Source organism: Lithobates pipiens, unplaced genomic scaffold (assembly GCF_037356315.1).
Source record: "Lithobates pipiens isolate NorthernLeopardFrog02 unplaced genomic scaffold, aLitPip1_a1.2 Scaffold_19, whole genome shotgun sequence".
NCBI lineage: Eukaryota > Metazoa > Chordata > Amphibia > Anura > Ranidae > Lithobates > Lithobates pipiens.
In genome coordinates, this window is record NW_027507764.1 from 8,776,790 (window position 1) to 8,797,817 (window position 21,028).

General features: G+C 48.7%; 1 protein-coding gene across 1 annotated transcript in view; it reads right to left on the minus strand.

Moving 5' to 3' along the window:
• The window catches only part of LOC143997900 (uncharacterized), a 122,840-nt gene that overhangs the window by 51,004 nt on the left and 50,808 nt on the right, over positions 1 to 21,028 (minus strand). The window contains exons 3-6 of the mRNA XM_077493722.1: positions 13,743 to 13,819; positions 6,632 to 6,732; positions 6,580 to 6,585; positions 6,243 to 6,300 (exon numbers count right to left, since the gene is read on the minus strand). Of these exons, the coding sequence (XP_077349848.1) occupies positions 6,243 to 6,300; positions 6,580 to 6,585; positions 6,632 to 6,732; positions 13,743 to 13,819 (242 nt within the window). The remainder of the gene's footprint in view (positions 1 to 6,242; positions 6,301 to 6,579; positions 6,586 to 6,631; positions 6,733 to 13,742; positions 13,820 to 21,028) is intronic.

Consider the following 21,028-nt stretch of genomic DNA (forward strand, 5'->3'; position numbering starts at 1 on the left):
GGGGACCCAGGGAAAGCAAAGTCAGGGCGACATGCAGCACATGCAAGGGCATGCAAAGTACAAATAGAAGCACGCAGGCTCTGTAAAGTAGCAGGGGAGAGGGGGGGCCCAACGTGCCAGGGGAGGGTGACAAGGAATCAAAGGTACTCACGGCTAGTGGCATGGTTGACGGTTAACTGTTGCAGAGAAGGAACAACTGCAGGGCCACATAGATGTCACACAGAGACCAGCAGGGTCAGGCAGGGGCATCATCCGGGCGCTGCTCCAGCCAGGAAAGAGCAGCCGAGGGATCTTCAAAAAAGTGTGCCTTGCCATCACGCACCACGCGGAGCCGAGCAGGGAACATCATAGCATACACTAAATGACGGATGCGGAGTTGGCGCTTGACTTCCGTGAACTGGGCCCTCTTCTTCTGAATCTCTGCGGAGAAGTCCGGGAACACCGCGATACGTTTGTCATCATAGGGGATATTACCCTTCTCCCTGGTGAGGCGCAGGACCGCGTCCCGATCGCGGTAATTGAGCATCTTTGCGATGAATGTTCGCGGTGGGGCACCTGGGGGCGGAGGTCTTGAGGCTAGGCGATGGGCGCGCTCAACAGCGAAGGTGGACGAGAAGGCCTCCCGGCCAAAGTTGGCAATTAGCAGGCGTTCAAGGAATGCGGGGGGGTCAGAGCCCTCCGCCTTCTCCGGCAACCCCACAAAGCGAAGGTTACAGCGTCGCATCCTGTTCTCGAGTTCGTCCTGTTTGCACAGGACAGCGGTGAGCTGGTGCTGCAGTCGTTCAGTGGAGATCTGAAGGGGAGGGATGTCATCCTCCAGCTGGCCCAGCCTGCGCTCCGTTTCACCGACCCTCTCCCTCAATTTGTGCATATCCTGGCGGATGAGGGAGATGTCGACCTTCACCTCCTCTATCCTGGAGGTGAGGGAGGTTCGGCAGAGGGTTACGGCCTCAAGAATGCGCGCCGTGTCGCCTGAGGGAGGATTCTCGGCGGCCGGGCCCGGAGCGGCGCCATCTTCCTCCACGAGGTCCGGAGCATCCGCGCGAAACTTTCCCAACTTAGCAAGGGCTCCCTGGGATTTCTTTGGCGGCGACATGAACGCGGGTGGTTCTCCCGAGGGAGGCAGAGTAGCGTAGCGGGTAAAGGAGTCTCTCGGGTCCGCAAGGATGGTAGAAAGGATGATAGGCAGCCGGAGCTCACAGAAAGAGCGTCCTACACCATGCAGCAGCAGGCCACGCCCCCTCGAAAATGACTGTTTTTAAAAAATATTTTTATACAGGAGGTGGCCAGAGACTGGCGACATGGTACAGGAGGTGGCCAGAGACTGGCGACATGGTACAGGAGGTGGCCAGAGACTGGCGACATGGTACAGGAGGTGGCCAGAGACTGGCGACATGGTACAGGAGGTGGCCAGAGACTGGCGACATGGTTCAGGAGGTGGCCAGAGACTGGCGACATGGTTCAGGAGGTGGCCAGAGACTGGCGACATGGTTCAGGAGGTGGCCAGAGACTGGCGACATGGTTCAGGAGGTGGCCAGAGACTGGCGACATGGTTCAGGAGGTGGCCAGAGACTGGCGACATGGTTCAGGAGGTGGCCAGAGACTGGCGACATGGTTCAGGAGGTGGCCAGAGACTGGCGACATGGTTCAGGAGGTGGCCAGAGACTGGCGACATGGTTCAGGAGGTGGCCAGAGACTGGCGACATGGTTCAGGAGGTGGCCAGAGACTGGCGACATGGTTCAGGAGGTGGCCAGAGACTGGCGACATGGTTCAGGAGGTGGCCAGAGACTGGCGACATGGTTCAGGAGGTGGCCAGAGACTGGCGACATGGTTCAGGAGGTGGCCAGAGACTGGCGACATGGTTCAGGAGGTGGCCAGAGACTGGCGACATGGTTCAGGAGGTGGCCAGAGACTGGCGACATGGTTCAGGAGGTGGCCAGAGACTGGCGACATGGTTCAGGAGGTGGCCAGAGACTGGCGACATGGTACAGGAGGTGGCCAGAGACTGGCGACATGGTACAGGAGGTGGTCAGAGACTGGCGACATGGTACAGGAGGTGGCCAGAGACTGGCGACATGGTACAGGAGGTGGTCAGAGACTGGCGACATGGTACAGGAGGTGGTCAGAGACTGGCGACATGGTACAGGAGGTGGTCAGAGACTGGCGACATGGTACAGGAGGTGGTCAGAGACTGGCGACATGGTACAGGAGGTGGTCAGAGACTGGCGACATGATAAAAAGAGATAAGTGTTTGTGTCCCCTCGTGCAGCCAGTGTTTGTGTCCCCCTCGTGCAGCCAGTGTTTGTGTCCCCCTCGTGCAGCCAGTGTTTGTGTCCCCCTCGTGCAGCCAGTGCTTGTGTCTCCCTCGTGCAGCCAGTGCTTGTGTCCCCCTCGTGCAGCCAGTGCTTGTGTCCCCCTCGTGCAGCCAGTGCTTGTGTCCCCCTCGTGCAGCCAGTGCTTGTGTCCCCCTCGTGCAGCCAGTGCTTGTGTCCCCTCGTGCATCCAGTGCTTGTGTCCCCTGTGTAGTCAGTGATGCAGAGAGAGAGGAGAGCCGCCTCCGCCGTCTGGATCAATAAAGCGCCGGGAACATCACAGCTTTAATTTCAATAGCTGTGTGTTCCCCCGTTGCGCGCAGTCGCATATAGCCCCTCCCCCTTGTCCGGGGAACTGTGATAGACAGATCCCCGTCCAATCAGGACGGGGGAGCTGTCTATCACAGTTCCTCGAACGAGGGGGGGGGACTGTATGCGACGGCGCGCGACGGGGGAACACACAGCTATTAAAATTAAAGCTGTGATGTTCCCGGCGCTTTATTGATCCAGACGGCGGAGGCGGCATTCCTGCGCTATACACCTCCCGTGATGGGCAGCACCAGGGGCGGGGGCGGAGCTATGCCCCGCCCAGGCCACGCCCCATTTTCGGCTCAATTATCGGCCGTTTTTTCCTTTCGGCAAATTGCCGAAAGGGCCATTTTCGGCCGATATGTTTCGGCGGCCGAAATTTCGGTGCATCCCTAATATATATATATATATATACTATAATATAAATAAATAATAATATAAATATATACACACTATAATATATATATATATATATATATATATATATATATATATATATATATACACACACACTATAACATAATATACATAAATAATAATATAAATATATATATATATATATATATATATATATATATATATACACACACACTATAATATAAATAAATATATATATATTTATACACACACACTATATCTTTTAGACGCCATAACTTTCACCCAAACCAATCAATATACATTTACTTGGATTTTTTTTCTTTTAGCAAAAAACAAAACAAAAAAACAAACAAAATAAAAGCAAAAAAAAAAATAGATTCGATGGACTACTCAATCTTTTTCTTTTGTCGCTTTTCTATGTTTCTAATACATCTTGGCCTAAATTTATGAAGAAATTTGATTTTATTGGATATGTTTTATAACAGAAAGTAGAAAAAAAAGTTTTCAAAAAAATGTCGGCCTTTTTTTCGTTTATATAATAAAAAAATAAAATAAAAACCCAAAGGTGATCAAATACCACCAAAAGAAAGCTCTATTTGTGTGAAAAAAACGATATATAATTTTATTTTGGGAACAATGGTGAAAAAAACAATATAAATTTAATTTAGGTACAGTGTTGCATGACCGCACAATTGCCAGTTATGACGACCACATGATCACAATTGCCTGGTCATGAAGGGGGAGGGGGGGGGTAGGTGAAACCTTTCAGAGGTCAAGTGGTTAAAGACAACTCCATTTTGGTGGACAATTTCTATCACATATACAGTATAGTAGATAAAACAAGATAGGAAGTGTTGGGAAATCATGTATTAGTACAGAGAAGGAACAATCTGCCTTTATATGGGCAAAAATCTTTGCAACGATCGTAAAAAATGTCCCGGAGGGGAGGAAATATCCTTTGCAGCATCACTTCAAGTTCCCCAATCCAAATGATTGGCTTGCAGCCGGGATCTGTAAATGTATTGTCCATCAAATCCTTATGAGGGGTTCACACAGCTCTTTCATATTGGTGACATCATCGTTCTACAATTTAAATTGTTTGTTGGAAATCCAAGCCTACGGGTTATTTCATAATATGGACCCATTTTTATTCTAAAGTCTTTCATTAAAAAAAAAATAAGTATTTTTATTATATAGATTTTTTTTATTTTTATTTTTTAAGTTTGGAGTCCACCCCCTTTTTGAATGAAGCCCTCAGATCCTCAGGGGAGGGGACTCCTTGCTTTCAGTGCCACCTGGTGGCAAATGGCTGGGCTGGCCATTCCATTGACTCCTGGCCTGTAGAGATTGGCAGTATTATTATTATTATACAGGATTTATATAGCGCCAACAGTTTACACAGCACTTTACAACATGAGGGCAGACGATGCAGTTACAATACAATTCAATACAGGAGGAATACGAGGGCCCTGCTCGTTTGACAGCATCACATTTTTCCAAATCATCTATATGCCCATTCTGTAAAAAGTTTGGAACCCAGACCCTTTTAAATGAAGCCCTCAGATCCTCAGGGGAGGGGACTCCCAGATTTCAGTTCCACCTGGTGGCCAATGGCAACAATGGCTGTGCTGACCATTCCATTAACCTCTGGCCTGTAGGGATTGGCAGTGAAAGTCTTAAGCCCCATACACACGATCGGAATTTCCGGCGGGAAATGTTGGATATAAGCTTGTATGCTCCATCGAACATTTGCTGTCGGAATTTCCGCACACAAATGTTTGATAGCAGGTTCTCAAATTTTTCCACTAACAAAAAATTTGTTGTCAGGAAAGTCCGATCGTGTGTGCACAAGTCCGTCGCACAAAAGTTCACGCATGCTTGGAATCAAGCAGAAGGCTTTTGAACTGGCTATTGAACTTTATTTTTTTTCTCAGCTCGTCCTACGTCACCGCATTCCCATGCTCGGAATTTTGCAAGATAAGTTTGAGCCAACATCCTTCGGTAGAAAATCCGCGGTTTTGTTGTCGGAAATTTCCAATCGTGTGTACGGGGCATTAGAGGCTAATATTTTTTTTCTAAACCATCTCTATACATGTTCTGTAAAAAAAATTGGAATCCAGACCATTTTGAATGAAGCCCTCAGATCCTCAGGGGAGGGCACTTCCTGCTTTTAGTGCCACCTGGTGGCCAACTGCAACAATGGCTGTACTGGCCATTCCATTGACTCCTGGCCTGTAGGGTTGGCAGTGAAAGTCTTACAGTATCATTATTATTATTATTATTATACAGGATTTATATGGTGCCAACAGTTTGCAATACGATACAATTTAATACAGGGGGAATCAGAGGGCTCTGCACGTTAGACAGCATCACATTTTTCCAAATCATCTCTATGCATATTTTGTAAAAAGTTTGGAATCCGGGCCCTTTTAAATGCAGAACTCAGGTCCTCAGGGGAGAGGACTTACAGCCTTCAGTGCCACCTGGTGGCCAATGGCAACAATGGCTGTGCTGGCCATTCTATTAACTTTTGGCTTGGCAATGAAAGTCTTACAGTATCACATTTTTCTAATTCTTCTTCTCTGTGCATATTTTGTAAAATGTTTGGAAACTAGTCCCTTTTGAATGAAGCACTCAGATCCTCAAGGGAGGGGACTTTCAGATTTCAGTTCCACCTGATGGCCAATGGCAACAATGGCTGTGTTGTCCATGCTAATAAATTTTGTTTTGTAGGGATTGGCAGGAAAAGTCTTACAGTATCACTTTTTTTCCAAACCATCTCTATGCATGTTCTGTAAAAAGTTGGGAGTCCAGCTCATTTTGAATGAAGCACTCAGATCCTCAGGGCAGGGGACCTCCTGATTTCTGTGCCATCTGGTGGCCAATGGCTGTGCTGGCCATTCTATTGACTTTTGGCCTGTAGGGATTGGCAGTGAAAGTCTTACAGTATCACATTTTTCCTATACCATCTCTATGCATATTCTGTAAAAAGTTGGGAGTCCAGCCAATTTTGAATGAAGCACTCAGATCCTCGGGGGAGGGGACTTCCTGCTTTTGGTGCCACCTGGTGACCAGTTGCAACAACGGTTGTGCTGGCCATTCCATTGGGCATGTTGGGACAGGCAGTGAAAGTCTTATAGTATCACATTTTTTCTATACCATCTCTATGCATATTCTGTAAAAAGTTGGGAGTCCAGCCCATTTTGAATGAAGCACTCAGATTCTCAGGGGAGGGGACTTACTGATTTCTGTGCCATCTGGTGGCCAAGGGCTGTGCTGGCCATTCTATTGACTTTTGGCCTGTAGGGATTGGCAGTGAAAGTCTTACAGTATCACATTTCTTCTATACCGTCTCTATGCATATTCTGTAAAAAGTTGGGAGTCCAGCCCATTTTGAATGAAGCACTCAGATCCTCGGGGGAGGGGGCTTCCTGCTTTTGGTGCCACCTGGTGGCCAGTTGCAACAATGGCTGTGCTGGCCATTCCATTGGGCATGTAGGAACAGGCAGCAAAAGTCTTATAGTATCACATTTTCCGTATTCTATAAATCCTACAAATTACATTTTTGACATTTTTCACCAAGCGCTGTATTAGAATAGAAGATTGATTAGGATCCTCTGGAGGGTCAGACTAATAGGTAAGGACTGAAGAGCATTCCACCGAGATCCTGTTCCCCCCGTAGATCACTGTGATTTGTCCGGTGTGCAACAGGGAGAAGACTAAGTTGCATGCCTGTAAAACACAAGAGTCCTGTGAATGGCAGGAACACGAGCGAGCTTCCATGGTTATATATAGTAACAGAAGGAAGGAAACATGAAATTGAGCATCCAATAATAAAGCATAAGTTTAAATATATCCCACAATAGCCATAAAGGGCATAAATCCACTTTGTGTGCACCGAACACCTGTACAAACCCAGATATTTCCTTGTGAAAATAGCAGTGACATCATCACTGGGTTGTAGCCCATGGGAGGGGCCCAGCAGACTCCACCCTCTACAGGCTGCCTGTAGAAAACTACCGGAGCGGGCGGAGAAAAGACCAGTCACCCTGCACAAGGAGAGAGAGCAGAGCTGTGGGAGGGGCCTAGCAGGCTCCACCCTCTATAGGTTTCCTGCAGAAAATTATGGGAGGGGGTGGAGACAAAACCAGTCACTCTGCACTAACAGAGAGAGAGCAGATCTGTGGGAGTGGCCCAGCGGGCTCCACCCTCTATGGGCTGCCTGCAGAAAACTACAAGAGGGGGCGGAGACAAGACCAGTCACCCTGCACAAGGAGAGAGTGAGCAAAGCTGTGGGAGGGGCCTAGCAGGCACCACCCTCTATAGGTTAAATGCAGAATACTATGGGAGGGGGTGGAGACAAGACCAGTCACCCTGTACAAGGAGAGAGAGGGCAGGGATGTGGGAGGGGCCAGCATGCTCCGCCATCTACAGGCTGCATGAAGAAAACTACAGGGGGCGGAGTCAAGACCAGACACCCTGCACAAGGAGAGAGAGGGCAGGACTGTGGGATGGGCCAGCATGCTCCACCCTCTACAGGCTGCCTGCATAATTCTATGGAAGGGGGTGGAGACAAGACCAGTCACCCTGCACAAGGAGAGAGAGCGCAGGGCTGTGGGAGGGGCCAGCAGGCTCCACCCTCAACAGGCTGGCTGCAGAAAACTACAGGGGGGCGGAGACAAAACCAGACACCCTGCACAAGGAGAGAGAGGGCAGGGCTGTGGGAGGGGCCCAGCTGGCTCCACCCTCTACAGGCTGGCTGCAGAAAACTACAGGGGGGCGGAGACAAAACCAGACACCCTGCACAAGGAGAGAGAGGGCAGGGCTGTGGGAGGGGCCCAGCTGGCTCCACAAACTATAAGTTCCCCTATCCACATAAACCCCCTGCTGATTGGCTGCATCTGAGGACCACAAACCAAAAACCCTATTTAATTAATTTCTAATATTTAAAGCAAACTCCCCCCACCCATCCACCCACCCCTGTCTCCATGCTTTATTTTTTTTTGAGAAATCACTTTAAAAAATACCCCTCAAGCATTTCTAGCTGGGGCCACCTTGAGTAAAGGCAAATGATTAACCACTTTGAGACCAATTTTTCAAACTTTTGTTGTTTACAAGTTAAAACCATTTTTAACAAAATTGCTTAAAACCCCCAAACATTATATATATATTTTTTTTTTCTAATACCCTAGAGAATGAAATGGTGGTCGTTGCAATACTTTCTGTCACACCGTATTTGCGCAGCGGTCTTACAATTTTTACACTTTTTTGAATTAAAAAATAAGACAACAGTAGAGTTAGCCCAATTCTTTTTTATATATTGTAAAAGATAATGTTACGCCGAGTAAACTTCAAAATTGCTCGTGGAATGGCGACAAACTTTTACCCTTAAAAATCTCCATAGGTGACATTTAAAAAATTCTACAGGTTGCAGGTTTTGAGGTACAGAGGAAGTCTAGGGCTAGAATTATTGCTCTCGCTCTACCGATCGCGGCGATACCTCACATGTGTGGTTTCAACACCGTTTTCATATGCTGGCGCTACTCGGGTTTGCGTTCGCTCCTGCACGCGATCTTGGCGGGGACGGCGCGCGTTTAAAAAAATTATTTTTTCTTTTTTCTTATTTATTTTACAATTTTTTTTTTACACTGTTCTTTTAAAAAAAATATGGTGTCACTTTTATTCCTATTACAAGGAATGTAAACCTCCCTTGTAATAGAAAACAAACATGACAGGTCCTCTTAAATATGAGATTTGGGGCCAGAAAGACCTCACATCTCATATTTACACTAAAATGCAATAAAAATAAATAAATAAAAATTAAAAAAATATAAAAAATTTATTTTTTTAATAAAAAAAAAGAAAAAATGAAAAAAAGGCCCTATAAGAGCTATGGGTGGAAGTGACGTCGCTTCCGCCCTGCAGTGATATGGAGACGGGTGGGACCCATCTTCCCCTCACTCCTCTCCATACCACAGACCGAGAAGAACCCGATCACCGCCACCACTGCCGACAGCTCCGGTAAGCGGCAGAGGGCACCAGAGCTCGGTGGGAGGGGGAGGGCCCTCTCCCACTGCCAATAAAAGTGATCTCGTGGCAAATCCGCCACAGAGACCACTTTTATCAGAAACCGGACCGCCCGCTGAAGAAGAGGATACCGGGATTATGGCAGCTAGCTTCTGCCATAACAACGATATTCCTCTTCAAATTTAGGACATATAACGACGGCGGGCGGCCCAGAAAGGGTTAATATAGCATTTACTTCCTGGAATCCATCTGCCCTTCACTCAAGCATGCAGGAAGGGGGTGTGCTTAGCGAAGAAAACCCCTCCTCCCCTTCTGAAGACTAAAAATACTCAATGTTGATTGGGAGAGTCAAGAATGTGTTCCCCCAACATTTCCTATCTCTGATGTGTGGCTGCTGTCCCATGTACTTGTATTCTTTGTATTGCTTCCTTTGTGTGAAATCCCCGGGGTTCCTACCAGTCCCTCTACTTTTCCATTTCAAACTGACCCCACTAGGCACAGAAGCTCACCCATCTCAGCATGGTCAGTTTTCTGGCCTGTCCTCCACTGGTCAAAACTGTGCTGACACCATCCATAGGGAGCACTCTTGCGCTGCCCCCCCCCCCCCCCAGGCAGTCACAAAAAAAAAAGTCCTTAAGTGCACTGTGTTCTGACGCCAGACACAGTGCACTATGGGAAGCGCCACATCAATGCAATCACAAGATTGCAGACGCGGCACTTCATCGGTGGGGTTTGGAGCTGCTTTGCGGTGCGGTCCATCGCGCCGAGCAGCATCGGGCCGGGTGCTTTGTTCTCAGTGTGAGAAAAAAGTCACTTCCGGCGGGCTACAAAAAGATGGCCGGCATAACGACTAATCCCCTTGTGTTCAGTGGAGAGAGGAGGCCCCTCCCCTCTCCACTGAACACATGGAGAAAGCCAGGAACTAGCTGGGGAGAGTCACAGACACGGCTTGAAGGAGGGCTGTGCTGCCGGGGACACAGATGTGAGGAGGACCCTGCTGCTCCACTGGGGACACAGATGTATGGAGGGGCTCCGCTGGGGACACAGATGTAAGGAGGGGCTCCGCTGGGGACACAGATGTAAGGAGGGGCTCCGCTGGGGACACAGATGTATGGAAGGTCTCTGCTGGGGAAACTGATGTATGGAGGGTCTCTGCTGGGGACACTGATGTATGGAGGGTCTCCACTGGGGACACTGATGTATGGAGGGGCTCCACTGGGGACACTGATGTATGGATGGGCTCCGCTGGGGACACAGATGTAAGGGGGGACTCTGCTGCGGGCACCTAATTTAAGGAGGGACTGCGCTGGAGGTACCTGATGTAAGGAGGGACTAGGCTGGGGGCACCTGATGTAAGAAGGGACTCTGCTGGGGGCACCTGATGTAAGTAGGGACTCCGCTGGGGGCATCTGATGTAAGGAGGGACTAGGTTGGGGGCACCTGATGTAAGGATGGACTCTGCTGAGGGACACCTGACGTAAGGATTGACTCCGCTGGGGGCACCTGATGTAAGGAGGGACTCCGCTGGGGGCACCTGATGTAAGAACAGACTCCGCTGAGGGCACCTGGTGTAAGGGGACGGACTCTGCTGGGGACACCTGATGGCATCTGGCGGCAGGCGACGTGGCAAGTGACATGCTCAGGGCTCCCATTGAGTCTGCATAAGCCCTTGTACACACGGTCGGAGATTCCGATGGAATGTGTTCGATCGGAGCGTTTTGTCGAATATTCCGACTGTGTGTGGTCTCCATTGGACTGTTTCCGTCGGAATATCCGAAGGATCAAATTTTCCAACTTGTCTATAACATTTTCCGACAACATGCTCCGATCGGACCTTGTCCAATCATGTGTAGAGAATTCCGATCGGACAAAGTGCCACGCATGCTCAGATCAAATTCCTACACCAAAGCTATTGGCTACTAGCCTGAATGTAGTCCCGTCGTAACGAAATAACGTCATCACGTTCTGAAAGATCGGATTTTCCGACAACTTTGTCCGACCGTGTGTATGCAACAGTTTCAGACAAAATCCGTCAGAAAAAATCCAACGGATTTGGTTGTCGGAATGTCAGACCCGTGTGTACAAGGGCTTATGGTGAGTTGAATGATTTCTTTCTATATTGCAATGTAATAACAGAAATAATGAGCTTCAATCATCCTGACACCACAACAACTATGGTGCCGGGATGATTGAAGTGATAACCCCAGGTGTTTGGAGTATCTTTATCTGCTGATTGTTAAACTTTCTGGAATACACACATTTCTATTGTGGTGAGGGATCTGGGACTGCTGTCCCTCCCTCCCTTGTTCATCTCAGACGCTAACCACACCACCTTAGAGCCACGCCCACTATTTAGCTGAAACCACACCCATTTTCACAAATCGGGAGGGGTCAAAAAAGAAAGTCAGGGTCTGGCGCCCCTCCATCCTAAAGCTTCACCAGCCGCCACCGGCTGACACGCCCACCCATTCACTAGGAAGATTAGTGTGCTGCTGTTTCTCTGCCTCCTGCTGACATATCCCCTTCAGAGCCCCCCCTTACATCAGAATCCACATCATAGTCCCTCTTTACATGAGGATCCCTGTCAGACCAACCCCCCTTATATCAGAGTCCTTCTTTACATCACCGTACCCATCAGAGTCCCCCCCCCCCCTTACATCAGAATCCTCCTTACATCAGTGTAACAGATTACCCCTTATATAAAAGCTCCTGTCACAACCAGAGTCCCCATCATAATCAACCTTACATCAGAGTCCCCATCAAAGTCCCTCCTTACATCAGCATCCCTATCTGAGTCCCCCTTAAATCAGAGTTCACACCAGTGTATCTCTTTATATCAATTTCTCCAACAAAGTACCCCTCACATCAGTGTCCCTCCATACATCAGAGTCCCTCTGTACATCAGAATCTTCTAGTCCCTCCTTACTTTAGAGTCTACAGACAGACAGATTTGCTGTCAGAGTCCCCCTTACATTAGGGTCCCCATCAGAGTCCCTATCAAAGTCCCTTTTTATATCAGCGTCCCCATCAGGGCCCCCCTTAAATCAGAGTTCACACCAGTGTACCTCTTTGCATCAATGTCTCCAAAAGAGTACCCTCCATACATCAGAGTCCCTCCTTACATCAGAGTCCCTCCTTACTTTAGAGGCTACATCAGACTCCCACCTTACATAAGAATCCCCATCAGAGTTCCCCTTTACATCAGAGTTGCTGTCAGAGTCCCCCTTATATTAGGGTCCCCATCAGAGTCCCCATCAGTGTCCCTTTTTATATCAGCGTCCCCATCAGAGCCCCCCTTAAATTTAGAGTTCACACCAGTGTACCTCTTTACATCAATGTCTGCAAAAGCTTACCCTCCATACATCAGAGTCCCTTCTTACATCAGAGTTCCTCCTTACTTTAGAGTTCCCCTTTACATCAGAGTTGCTGTCCTTTCTTACATCAGAGTCCCTATTAGAGTCCCTTCTTACATCAGAGTCCCTATCAGAGTCCCTTCTTACATCAGCGTCCCCATCGGAATGTCCTCTTACATCAGAGTCCTCCTTTAATCAGATTGCACCCCAGACTCTCACCTCACATGAGGGTCTCCATTATAGTCCCCCTTGAATCGGGGTCCCCTACACAGTGGAGACTGGTCCTGTAGTGGGCCACCATCTAAATCTGCTAGTCCATCTAACACTCCCCACCCCCCTCCCCCCATAACTGACAATGCTGCTGTCCAAAGGTGTCTCCATTGCTCCTCCATCCAGAGTGAAGTCACCTTTAAGCTGGATACACACTATACAATTTTCTTTAGATTTGTTTCCTTTAGATTTACCAAAACCATATAATATAATATATGAGGTCAAACCCAAACACTTTCAGTCTGGATGCAATCAGGCCGGACCCTGTACTACATGGTTTGGGTAAACCAAAGAAAATCAGACAACAAAAGTTGTATAGTGTGTGCCCAGCTTAAGGCAGGAGGCGTGTCACTGGCAGGATCACCGGGCAAAATAGAGGAAAAAAGCCTAAGAAAAATACGTTTTTAGTTTTTTTTGGTTTATTATGCAGTGAATGCCGCGAGAGAAGATATACCGGTCACTGGATTTTGGTTTGCAGACACTTTAAATGACAGTTTGATTTCCACAAAGGGACGTCTACAGAGGGTTCAAAACAACCAAACCCCAAAAATGTCAGTTTGTTGGAAACCACAAAAAGTCAGGCCGCGTACACACGGGCGGACTGTTCGCCCAACTTTGTTCGTCAAACAGTTTCGGCAAACAGTCCGCTCAAAATTAGCATGGACGGACATGGCCACACACGACGGACGAACAGTTTGCTGAAACCGTGCGCGATGACGTGAACGGCACGTACGACGGGACGAAAAATACGACGTCCTATACACTGCATTATAACTTTCGGCGTGTAAATCCTTTCTGAGCATGCGCGAGACTTAGTTGGCCGAACAAGCCTACACACGAGGGGACTGTTCGCTCAAACAAGGTTTCAGCGGACAGTTTTTTGGAATTTCCGAAAAACCTTGTTCAGCGGACTGTTCGCTCAAACTGTCCACTGAAAGCCCACACACGGGCGGACTGTCCGCCGAAACACTGTTCAGCGGACAAAGTTGGGCGAACAGTCCCCGCGTGTGTACGCGGCCTCAGAGGAAAGAGAGAAAATCCCCGCTCATGCTTTTCACAAAGTGGCCACCGGGGGGCGGCGTGTGGCATTACCTGTCGTGCGAAGGTGTCCAATACATTTGTATCTACGCCGGTGGAACTCCGCATGGCGACCCTCAGCCCGAGCGAACCTGGAAAATAGGAAATGTCATTTGTCATAAGACATACACTATGCGACGGTACAGTAAAAAAAAAAAAAAAAATACAAAAATAAAAAAAAAATATATATATAGATCGATATCTTGTGACTTAATGCCTGATGGCAGAAAAGTAGACGCAGATCTGGGGCACCTACAGGACAGAGTACTGTGTATGTTCTGGCAGTGGGTGTTTGGGAGTGCTCGGGGATCTATTGTTACCGGGAGAGCTGTAGTGTTGCCACAGGGTCTATTGTTGCTGGTGGGGGCTTTTGTTGCTGGCTGCTGAAAGATCTATTGGTGCTGCCTGCTGTTGGGGATCTATTGCTGCTGATAGGGTTCTATAGTGGCTGGGGTGGTACTATTGTTGCTGGTGGGTGATCTGTTGTTGGTGGGAGTGTCTTTTCTTGCTGAGTGGGTTTTACTGTTGCTTGGGATGCCTATCGTTAGCAGTGCTGGGGGGGATCTATTATTGCTGATGGGGGATTAGTGTTGCTAGTAGGGCTATTGTTGTTGAGAGGAATCCACTGTTGTGGGGGGATCCGATTATGCCGCCTGCTGGAGATCTATTGTTGCTGATAGGGGTCTATTGCTGCTGGGGTGTCTACTGTTGCTGGGGGGTGTATTGTTGCTGGAGGGATCTATTGTTGCTGGGGAGATCTATTGTTGCTTGGGGTGTTTATTGTTGCTGGGAGGATCTATTGTTGCTAGGGAATCTATTGTTGCTAGTGGAAGATCTATTGTTTCTGGGGGTTCTATTATTGCTGGGGGTCTAATGTTGCTTGGGGAATCCATTGTTGGTGTCGGAATCTATTGTTTCTGTGTGGGTTTCTTGTTGCTTGGGTTTTCTGTTTTTGCTGGGTTGGATTTATTGTTGCTGCCTGCTGGAGACCCATTGTTGTCGATAGGGGTCTAATTTTGCTGGGGGGGGGGGGGGGGTCCATTGTTGCTGGAAGGAACTATTGTTCCTGGAGGGATCTATTGTTGCTGGGGAGATCTATTGTTGCTTGGGGTGTCTATTGTTGCTGGGAAGATCTATTCTTGCTAGTGGGAGATCTATTTGCTGGGGGATATATTATTGCTGGGGGGTCTAATGTTGCTTGGGGAATCTATTGTTGGTGCTGGGATCTATTGTTGATGGGTGGGTTTATTGTTGCTTGGGATTTCTATTTTTGCTGGGGGGGGGGTATTATTGCTGAAGGTGGATTTATTGTTGCTGGTGGGGGATATATTATTGCTGGGGGGGGGGGGGTTCAATTGCTACTAGAGGGATGTAGCGTTGCTTGTGGGGATCTATTACTCCTGGGCAAGTTCAATTGTTGCTAAGGGGGATTTACTGTTGAGGTGGGGATCAGTTTTAGTTGGGAAGGATCTATTGTTGCTGAGGGGGGGGAGGGGGCTACTGTTGTGGGGATCAGTTTTTGTTGGGGAGGATCTATTGTTTCTGGGGGGAATTTATTGTTGCTGGCGGGGATCTATTGTTGCTCGTGGGGATCTATGAATGCAGATATGTATTTTCAATGTAAAAGTAAATGTTATAGCATAACTTGATATCTGATTTATATGATTCTCACAGACCACGCCCCTTCCTGGGAAGCCTCACACAGTGGCTCCTGACTTGTGTCTTAGATCCTCCATTCCTGGAGAGTTCCTAATTTCATCCTTCGGTTACAACCAAGTTCTGTGAGAGACTTTCTGATCTGTTCTAAAGTTCTACAACCGAGTCTGTGGCAGAGACTTTCCCTACGGAGAGACTTCGCTAAACTTAAATCACCTGCCGGCTGCTAAATTCACTAAAAGGGGATTTATCCGATAGATGAAATATCCAGTTGTGATTGGCTATTCCCTGGATCACCTAGAGAGAGACATTCAAGTGTCAGCAGTTCCAAGAGTACCCGAGCTTTCCTACCCATCCCCCCTATTCCCTACTGAGAGCTTTCCTACCCATCCCCCCTATTCCCTACTGAGAGCTTTCCTACCCATCCCCCCTATTCCCTACTGAGAGCTTTCCTACCCATCCCCCCTATTCCCTACTGAGAGCTTTCCTACCCATCCCCCCTATTCCCTACTGAGAGCTTTCCTACCCATCCCCCCTATTCCCTACTGAGAGCTTTACTACCCATCCCCTCTATTCCCTACTGAGAGCTTTCCTACCCATCCCCCCTATTCCCTACTGAGAGCTTTCCTACCCATCCCCTCTATTCCCTACTGAGAGCTTCCCTACCCATCCCCTCTATTCCCTACTGAGAGCTTTCCTACCCATCCCCTCTATTCCCTACTGAGAGCTTTACTACCCATCCCCTCTATTCCCAACTGAGAGCTTTACTACCCATCCCCTCTATTCCCTACTGAGAGCTTTACTACCCATCCCCTCTATTCCCTACTGAGAGCTTTCCTACCCATCCCCTCTATTCCCTACTGAGAGCTTTACTACCCATCCCCTCTATTCCCTACTGAGAGCTTTCCTACCCATCCCCTCTATTCCCTACTGAGAGCTTTCCTACCCATCCCCCCTATTCCCTACTGAGAGCTTTACTACCCATCCCCCCTATTCCCTACTGAGAGCTTTCCTACCCATCCCCTCTATTCCCTACTGAGAGCTTTCCTACCCATCCCCTCTATTCCCTACTGAGAGCTTTACTACCCATCCCCTCTATTCCCTACTGAGAGCTTTACTACCCATCCCCCCTATTCCCTACTGAGAGCTTTACTACCCATCCCCCCTATTCCCTACTGAGAGCTTTCCTACCCATCCCCTCTATTCCCTACTGAGAGCTTTCCTACCCATCCCCTCTATTCCCTACTGAGAGCTTTCCTACCCATCCCCCCTATTCCCTACTGAGAGCTTTACTACCCATCCCCTCTATTCCCTACTGAGAGCTTTACTACCCATCCCCTCTATTCCCTACTGAGAGCTTTCCTACCCATCCCCTCTATTCCCTACTGAGAGCTTTCCTACCCATCCCCTCTATTCCCTACTGAGAGCTTTCCTACCCATCCCCTCTATTCCCTACTGAGAGCTTTACTACCCATCCCCTCTATTCCCTACTGAGAGCTTTACTACCCATCCCCTCTATTCCCTACTGAGAGCTTTCCTACCCATCCCCCCTATTCCCTACTGAGAGCTTTCCTACCCATCCCCTCTATTCCCTACTGAGAGCTTTCCTACCCATCCCCTCTATTCCCTACTGAGAGCTTTACTACCCATCCCCTCTATTCCCTACTGAGAGCTTTCCTACCCATCCCCCCTATTCCCTACTGAGAGCTTTCCTACCCATCCCCTCTATTCCCTACTGAGAGCTTTCCTACCCATCCCCTCTATTCCCTACTGAGAGCTTTCCTACCCATCCCCTCTATTCCCTACTGAGAGCTTTCCTACCCATCCCCTCTATTCCCTACTGAGAGCTTCCCTACCCATCCCCTCTATTCCCTACTGAGAGCTTTCCTACCCATCCCCTCTATTCCCTACTGAGAGCTTTACTACCCATCCCCTCTATTCCCAACTGAGAGCTTTACTACCCATCCCCTCTATTCCCTACTGAGAGCTTTACTACCCATCCCCCCTATTCCCTACTGAGAGCTTTCCTACCCATCCCCTCTATTCCCTACTGAGAGCTTTCCTACCCATCCCCTCTATTCCCTACTGAGAGCTTTCCTACCCATCCCCTCTATTCCCTACTGAGAGCTTTCCTACCCATCCCCTCTATTCCCTACTGAGAGCTTCCCTACCCATCCCCTCTATTCCCTACTGAGAGCTTCCCTACCCATCCCCTCTATTCCCTACTGAGAGCTTTCCTACCCATCCCCTCTATTCCCTACTGAGAGCTTTCCTACCCATCCCCTCTATTCCCTACTGAGAGCTTTCCTACCCATCCCCTCTATTCCCTACTGAGAGCTTCACTACCCATCCCCTCTATTCCCTACTGAGAGCTTTACTACCCATCCCCTCTATTCCCTACTGAGAGCTTTACTACCCATCCCCTCTATTCCCTACTGAGAGCTTTACTACCCATCCCCTCTATTCCCTACTGAGAGCTTTACTACCCATCCCCTCTATTCCCTACTGAGAGCTTTACTACCCATCCCCTCTATTCCCTACTGAGAGCTTTACTACCCATCCCCTCTATTCCCTACTGAGAGCTTCCCTACCCATCCCCTCTATTCCCTACTGAGAGCTTTACTACCCATCCCCTCTATTCCCTACTGAGAGCTTTACTACCCATCCCCTCTATTCCCTACTGAGAGCTTTACTACCCATCCCCTCTATTCCCTACTGAGAGCTTTACTACCCATCCCCTCTATTCCCTACTGAGAGCTTTACTACCCATCCCCTCTATTCCCTACTGAGAGCTTCCCTACCCATCCCCTCTATTCCCTACTGAGAGCTTTACTACCCATCCCCTCTATTCCCTACTGAGAGCTTTACTACCCATCCCCTCTATTCCCTACTGAGAGCTTTACTACCCATCCCCTCTATTCCCTACTGAGAGCTTTACTACCCATCCCCTCTATTCCCTACTGAGAGCTTTACTACCCATCCCCTCTATTCCCTACTGAGAGCTTCCCTACCCATCCCCTCTATTCCCTACTGAGAGCTTTACTACCCATCCCCTCTATTCCCTACTGAGAGCTTTACTACCCATCCCCTCTATTCCCTACTGAGAGCTTTACTACCCATCCCCTCTATTCCCTACTGAGAGCTTTACTACCCATCCCCTCTATTCCCTACTGAGAGCTTTACTACCCATCCCCTTTATTCCCTACTGAGAGCTTTACTACCCATCCCCTCTATTCCCTACTGAGAGCTTTACTACCCATCCCCTCTATTCCCTACTGAGAGCTTTACTACCCATCCCCTTTATTCCCTACTGAGAGCTTTCCTACCCATCCCCTCTATTCCCTACTGAGAGCTTTACTACCCATCCCCTCTATTCCCTACTGAGAGCTTCCCTACCCATCCCCTCTATTCCCTACTGAGAGCTTTACTACCCATCCCCTCTATTCCCTACTGAGAGCTTTACTACCCATCCCCTCTATTCCCTACTGAGAGCTTTACTACCCATCCCCTCTATTCCCTACTGAGAGCTTTACTACCCATCCCCTCTATTCCCTACTGAGAGCTTTCCTACCCATCCCCTCTATTCCCTACTGAGAGCTTCCCTACCCATCCCCTCTATTCCCTACTGAGAGCTTTCCTACCCATCCCCTCTATTCCCTACTGAGAGCTTTCCTACCCATCCCCTCTATTCCCTACTGAGAGCTTTCCTACCCATCCCCTCTATTCCCTACTGAGAGCTTTACTACCCATCCCCTCTATTCCCTACTGAGAGCTTTACTACCCATCCCCTCTATTCCCTACTGAGAGCTTTACTACCCATCCCCTCTATTCCCTACTGAGAGCTTCCCTACCCATCCCCTCTATTCCCTACTGAGAGCTTTACTACCCATCCCCTCTATTCCCTACTGAGAGCTTTACTACCCATCCCCTCTATTCCCTACTGAGAGCTTTACTACCCATCCCCTCTATTCCCTACTGAGAGCTTTACTACCCATCCCCTCTATTCCCTACTGAGAGCTTTACTACCCATCCCCTCTATTCCCTACTGAGAGCTTCCCTACCCATCCCCTCTATTCCCTACTGAGAGCTTTACTACCCATCCCCTCTATTCCCTACTGAGAGCTTTACTACCCATCCCCTCTATTCCCTACTGAGAGCTTTACTACCCATCCCCTCTATTCCCTACTGAGAGCTTCCCTACCCATCCCCTCTATTCCCTACTGAGAGCTTTACTACCCATCCCCTCTATTCCCTACTGAGAGCTTTACTACCCATCCCCTCTATTCCCTACTGAGAGCTTCCCTACCCATCCCCTCTATTCCCTACTGAGAGCTTTACTACCCATCCCCTCTATTCCCTACTGAGAGCTTTACTACCCACCCCCTCTATTCCCTACTGAGAGCTTTACTACCCATCCCCTTTATTCCCTACTGAGAGCTTTACTACCCATCCCCTCTATTCCCTACTGAGAGCTTTACTACCCATCCCCTCTATTCCCTACTGAGAGCTTTACTACCCATCCCCCCTATTCCCTACTGAGAGCTTTACTACCCATCCCCTCTATTCCCTACTGAGAGCTTTACTACCCATCCCCTCTATTCCCTACTGAGAGCTTTCCTACCCATCCCCCCTATTCCCTACTGAGAGCTTTACTACCCATCCCCTCTATTCCCTACTGAGAGCTTTACTACCCATCCCCCCTATTCCCTACTGAGAGCTTTACTACCCATCCCCTCTATTCCCTACTGAGAGCTTTCCTACCCATCCCCTCTATTCCCTACTGAGAGCTTTACTACCCATCCCCTCTATTCCCTACTGAGAGCTTTACTACCCATCCCCTCTATTCCCTACTGAGAGCTTTACTACCCATCCCCTCTATTCCCTACTGAGAGCTTCCCTACCCATCCCCTCTATTCCCTACTGAGAGCTTTACTACCCATCCCCTCTATTCCCTACTGAGAGCTTTACTACCCATCCCCTCTATTCCCTACTGAGAGCTTTACTACCCATCCCCTCTATTCCCTACTGAGAGCTTTACTACCCATCCCCTCTATTCCCTACTGAGAGCTTTACTACCCATCCCCTCTATTCCCTACTGAGAGCTTCCCTACCCATCCCCTCTATTCCCTACTGAGAGCTTTACTACCCATCCCCTCTATTCCCTACTGAGAGCTTTACTACCCACCCCCTCTATTCCCTACTGAGAGCTTTACTACCCATCCCCTTTATTCCCTACTGAGAGCTTTACTACCCATCCCCTCTATTCCCAACTGAGAGCTTTCCTACCCATCCCCTCTATTCCCTACTGAGAGCATTCCTACCCATCCCCTCTATTCCCTACTGAGAGCTTTCCTACCCATCCCCTCTATTCCCTACTGAGAGCTTTCCTACCCATCCCCTCTATTCCCTACTGAGAGCTTTCCTACCCATCCCCTCTATTCCCTACTGAGAGCTTTCCTACCCATCCCCTCTATTCCCTACTGAGAGCTTTCCTACCCATCCCCTCTATTCCCTACTGAGAGCTTTACTACCCATCCCCTCTATTCCCTACTGAGAGCTTTCCTACCCAACCCCCCTATTCCCTACTGAGAGCTTTACTACCCATCCCCTCTATTCCCTACTGACAGCTTTACTACCCATCCCCC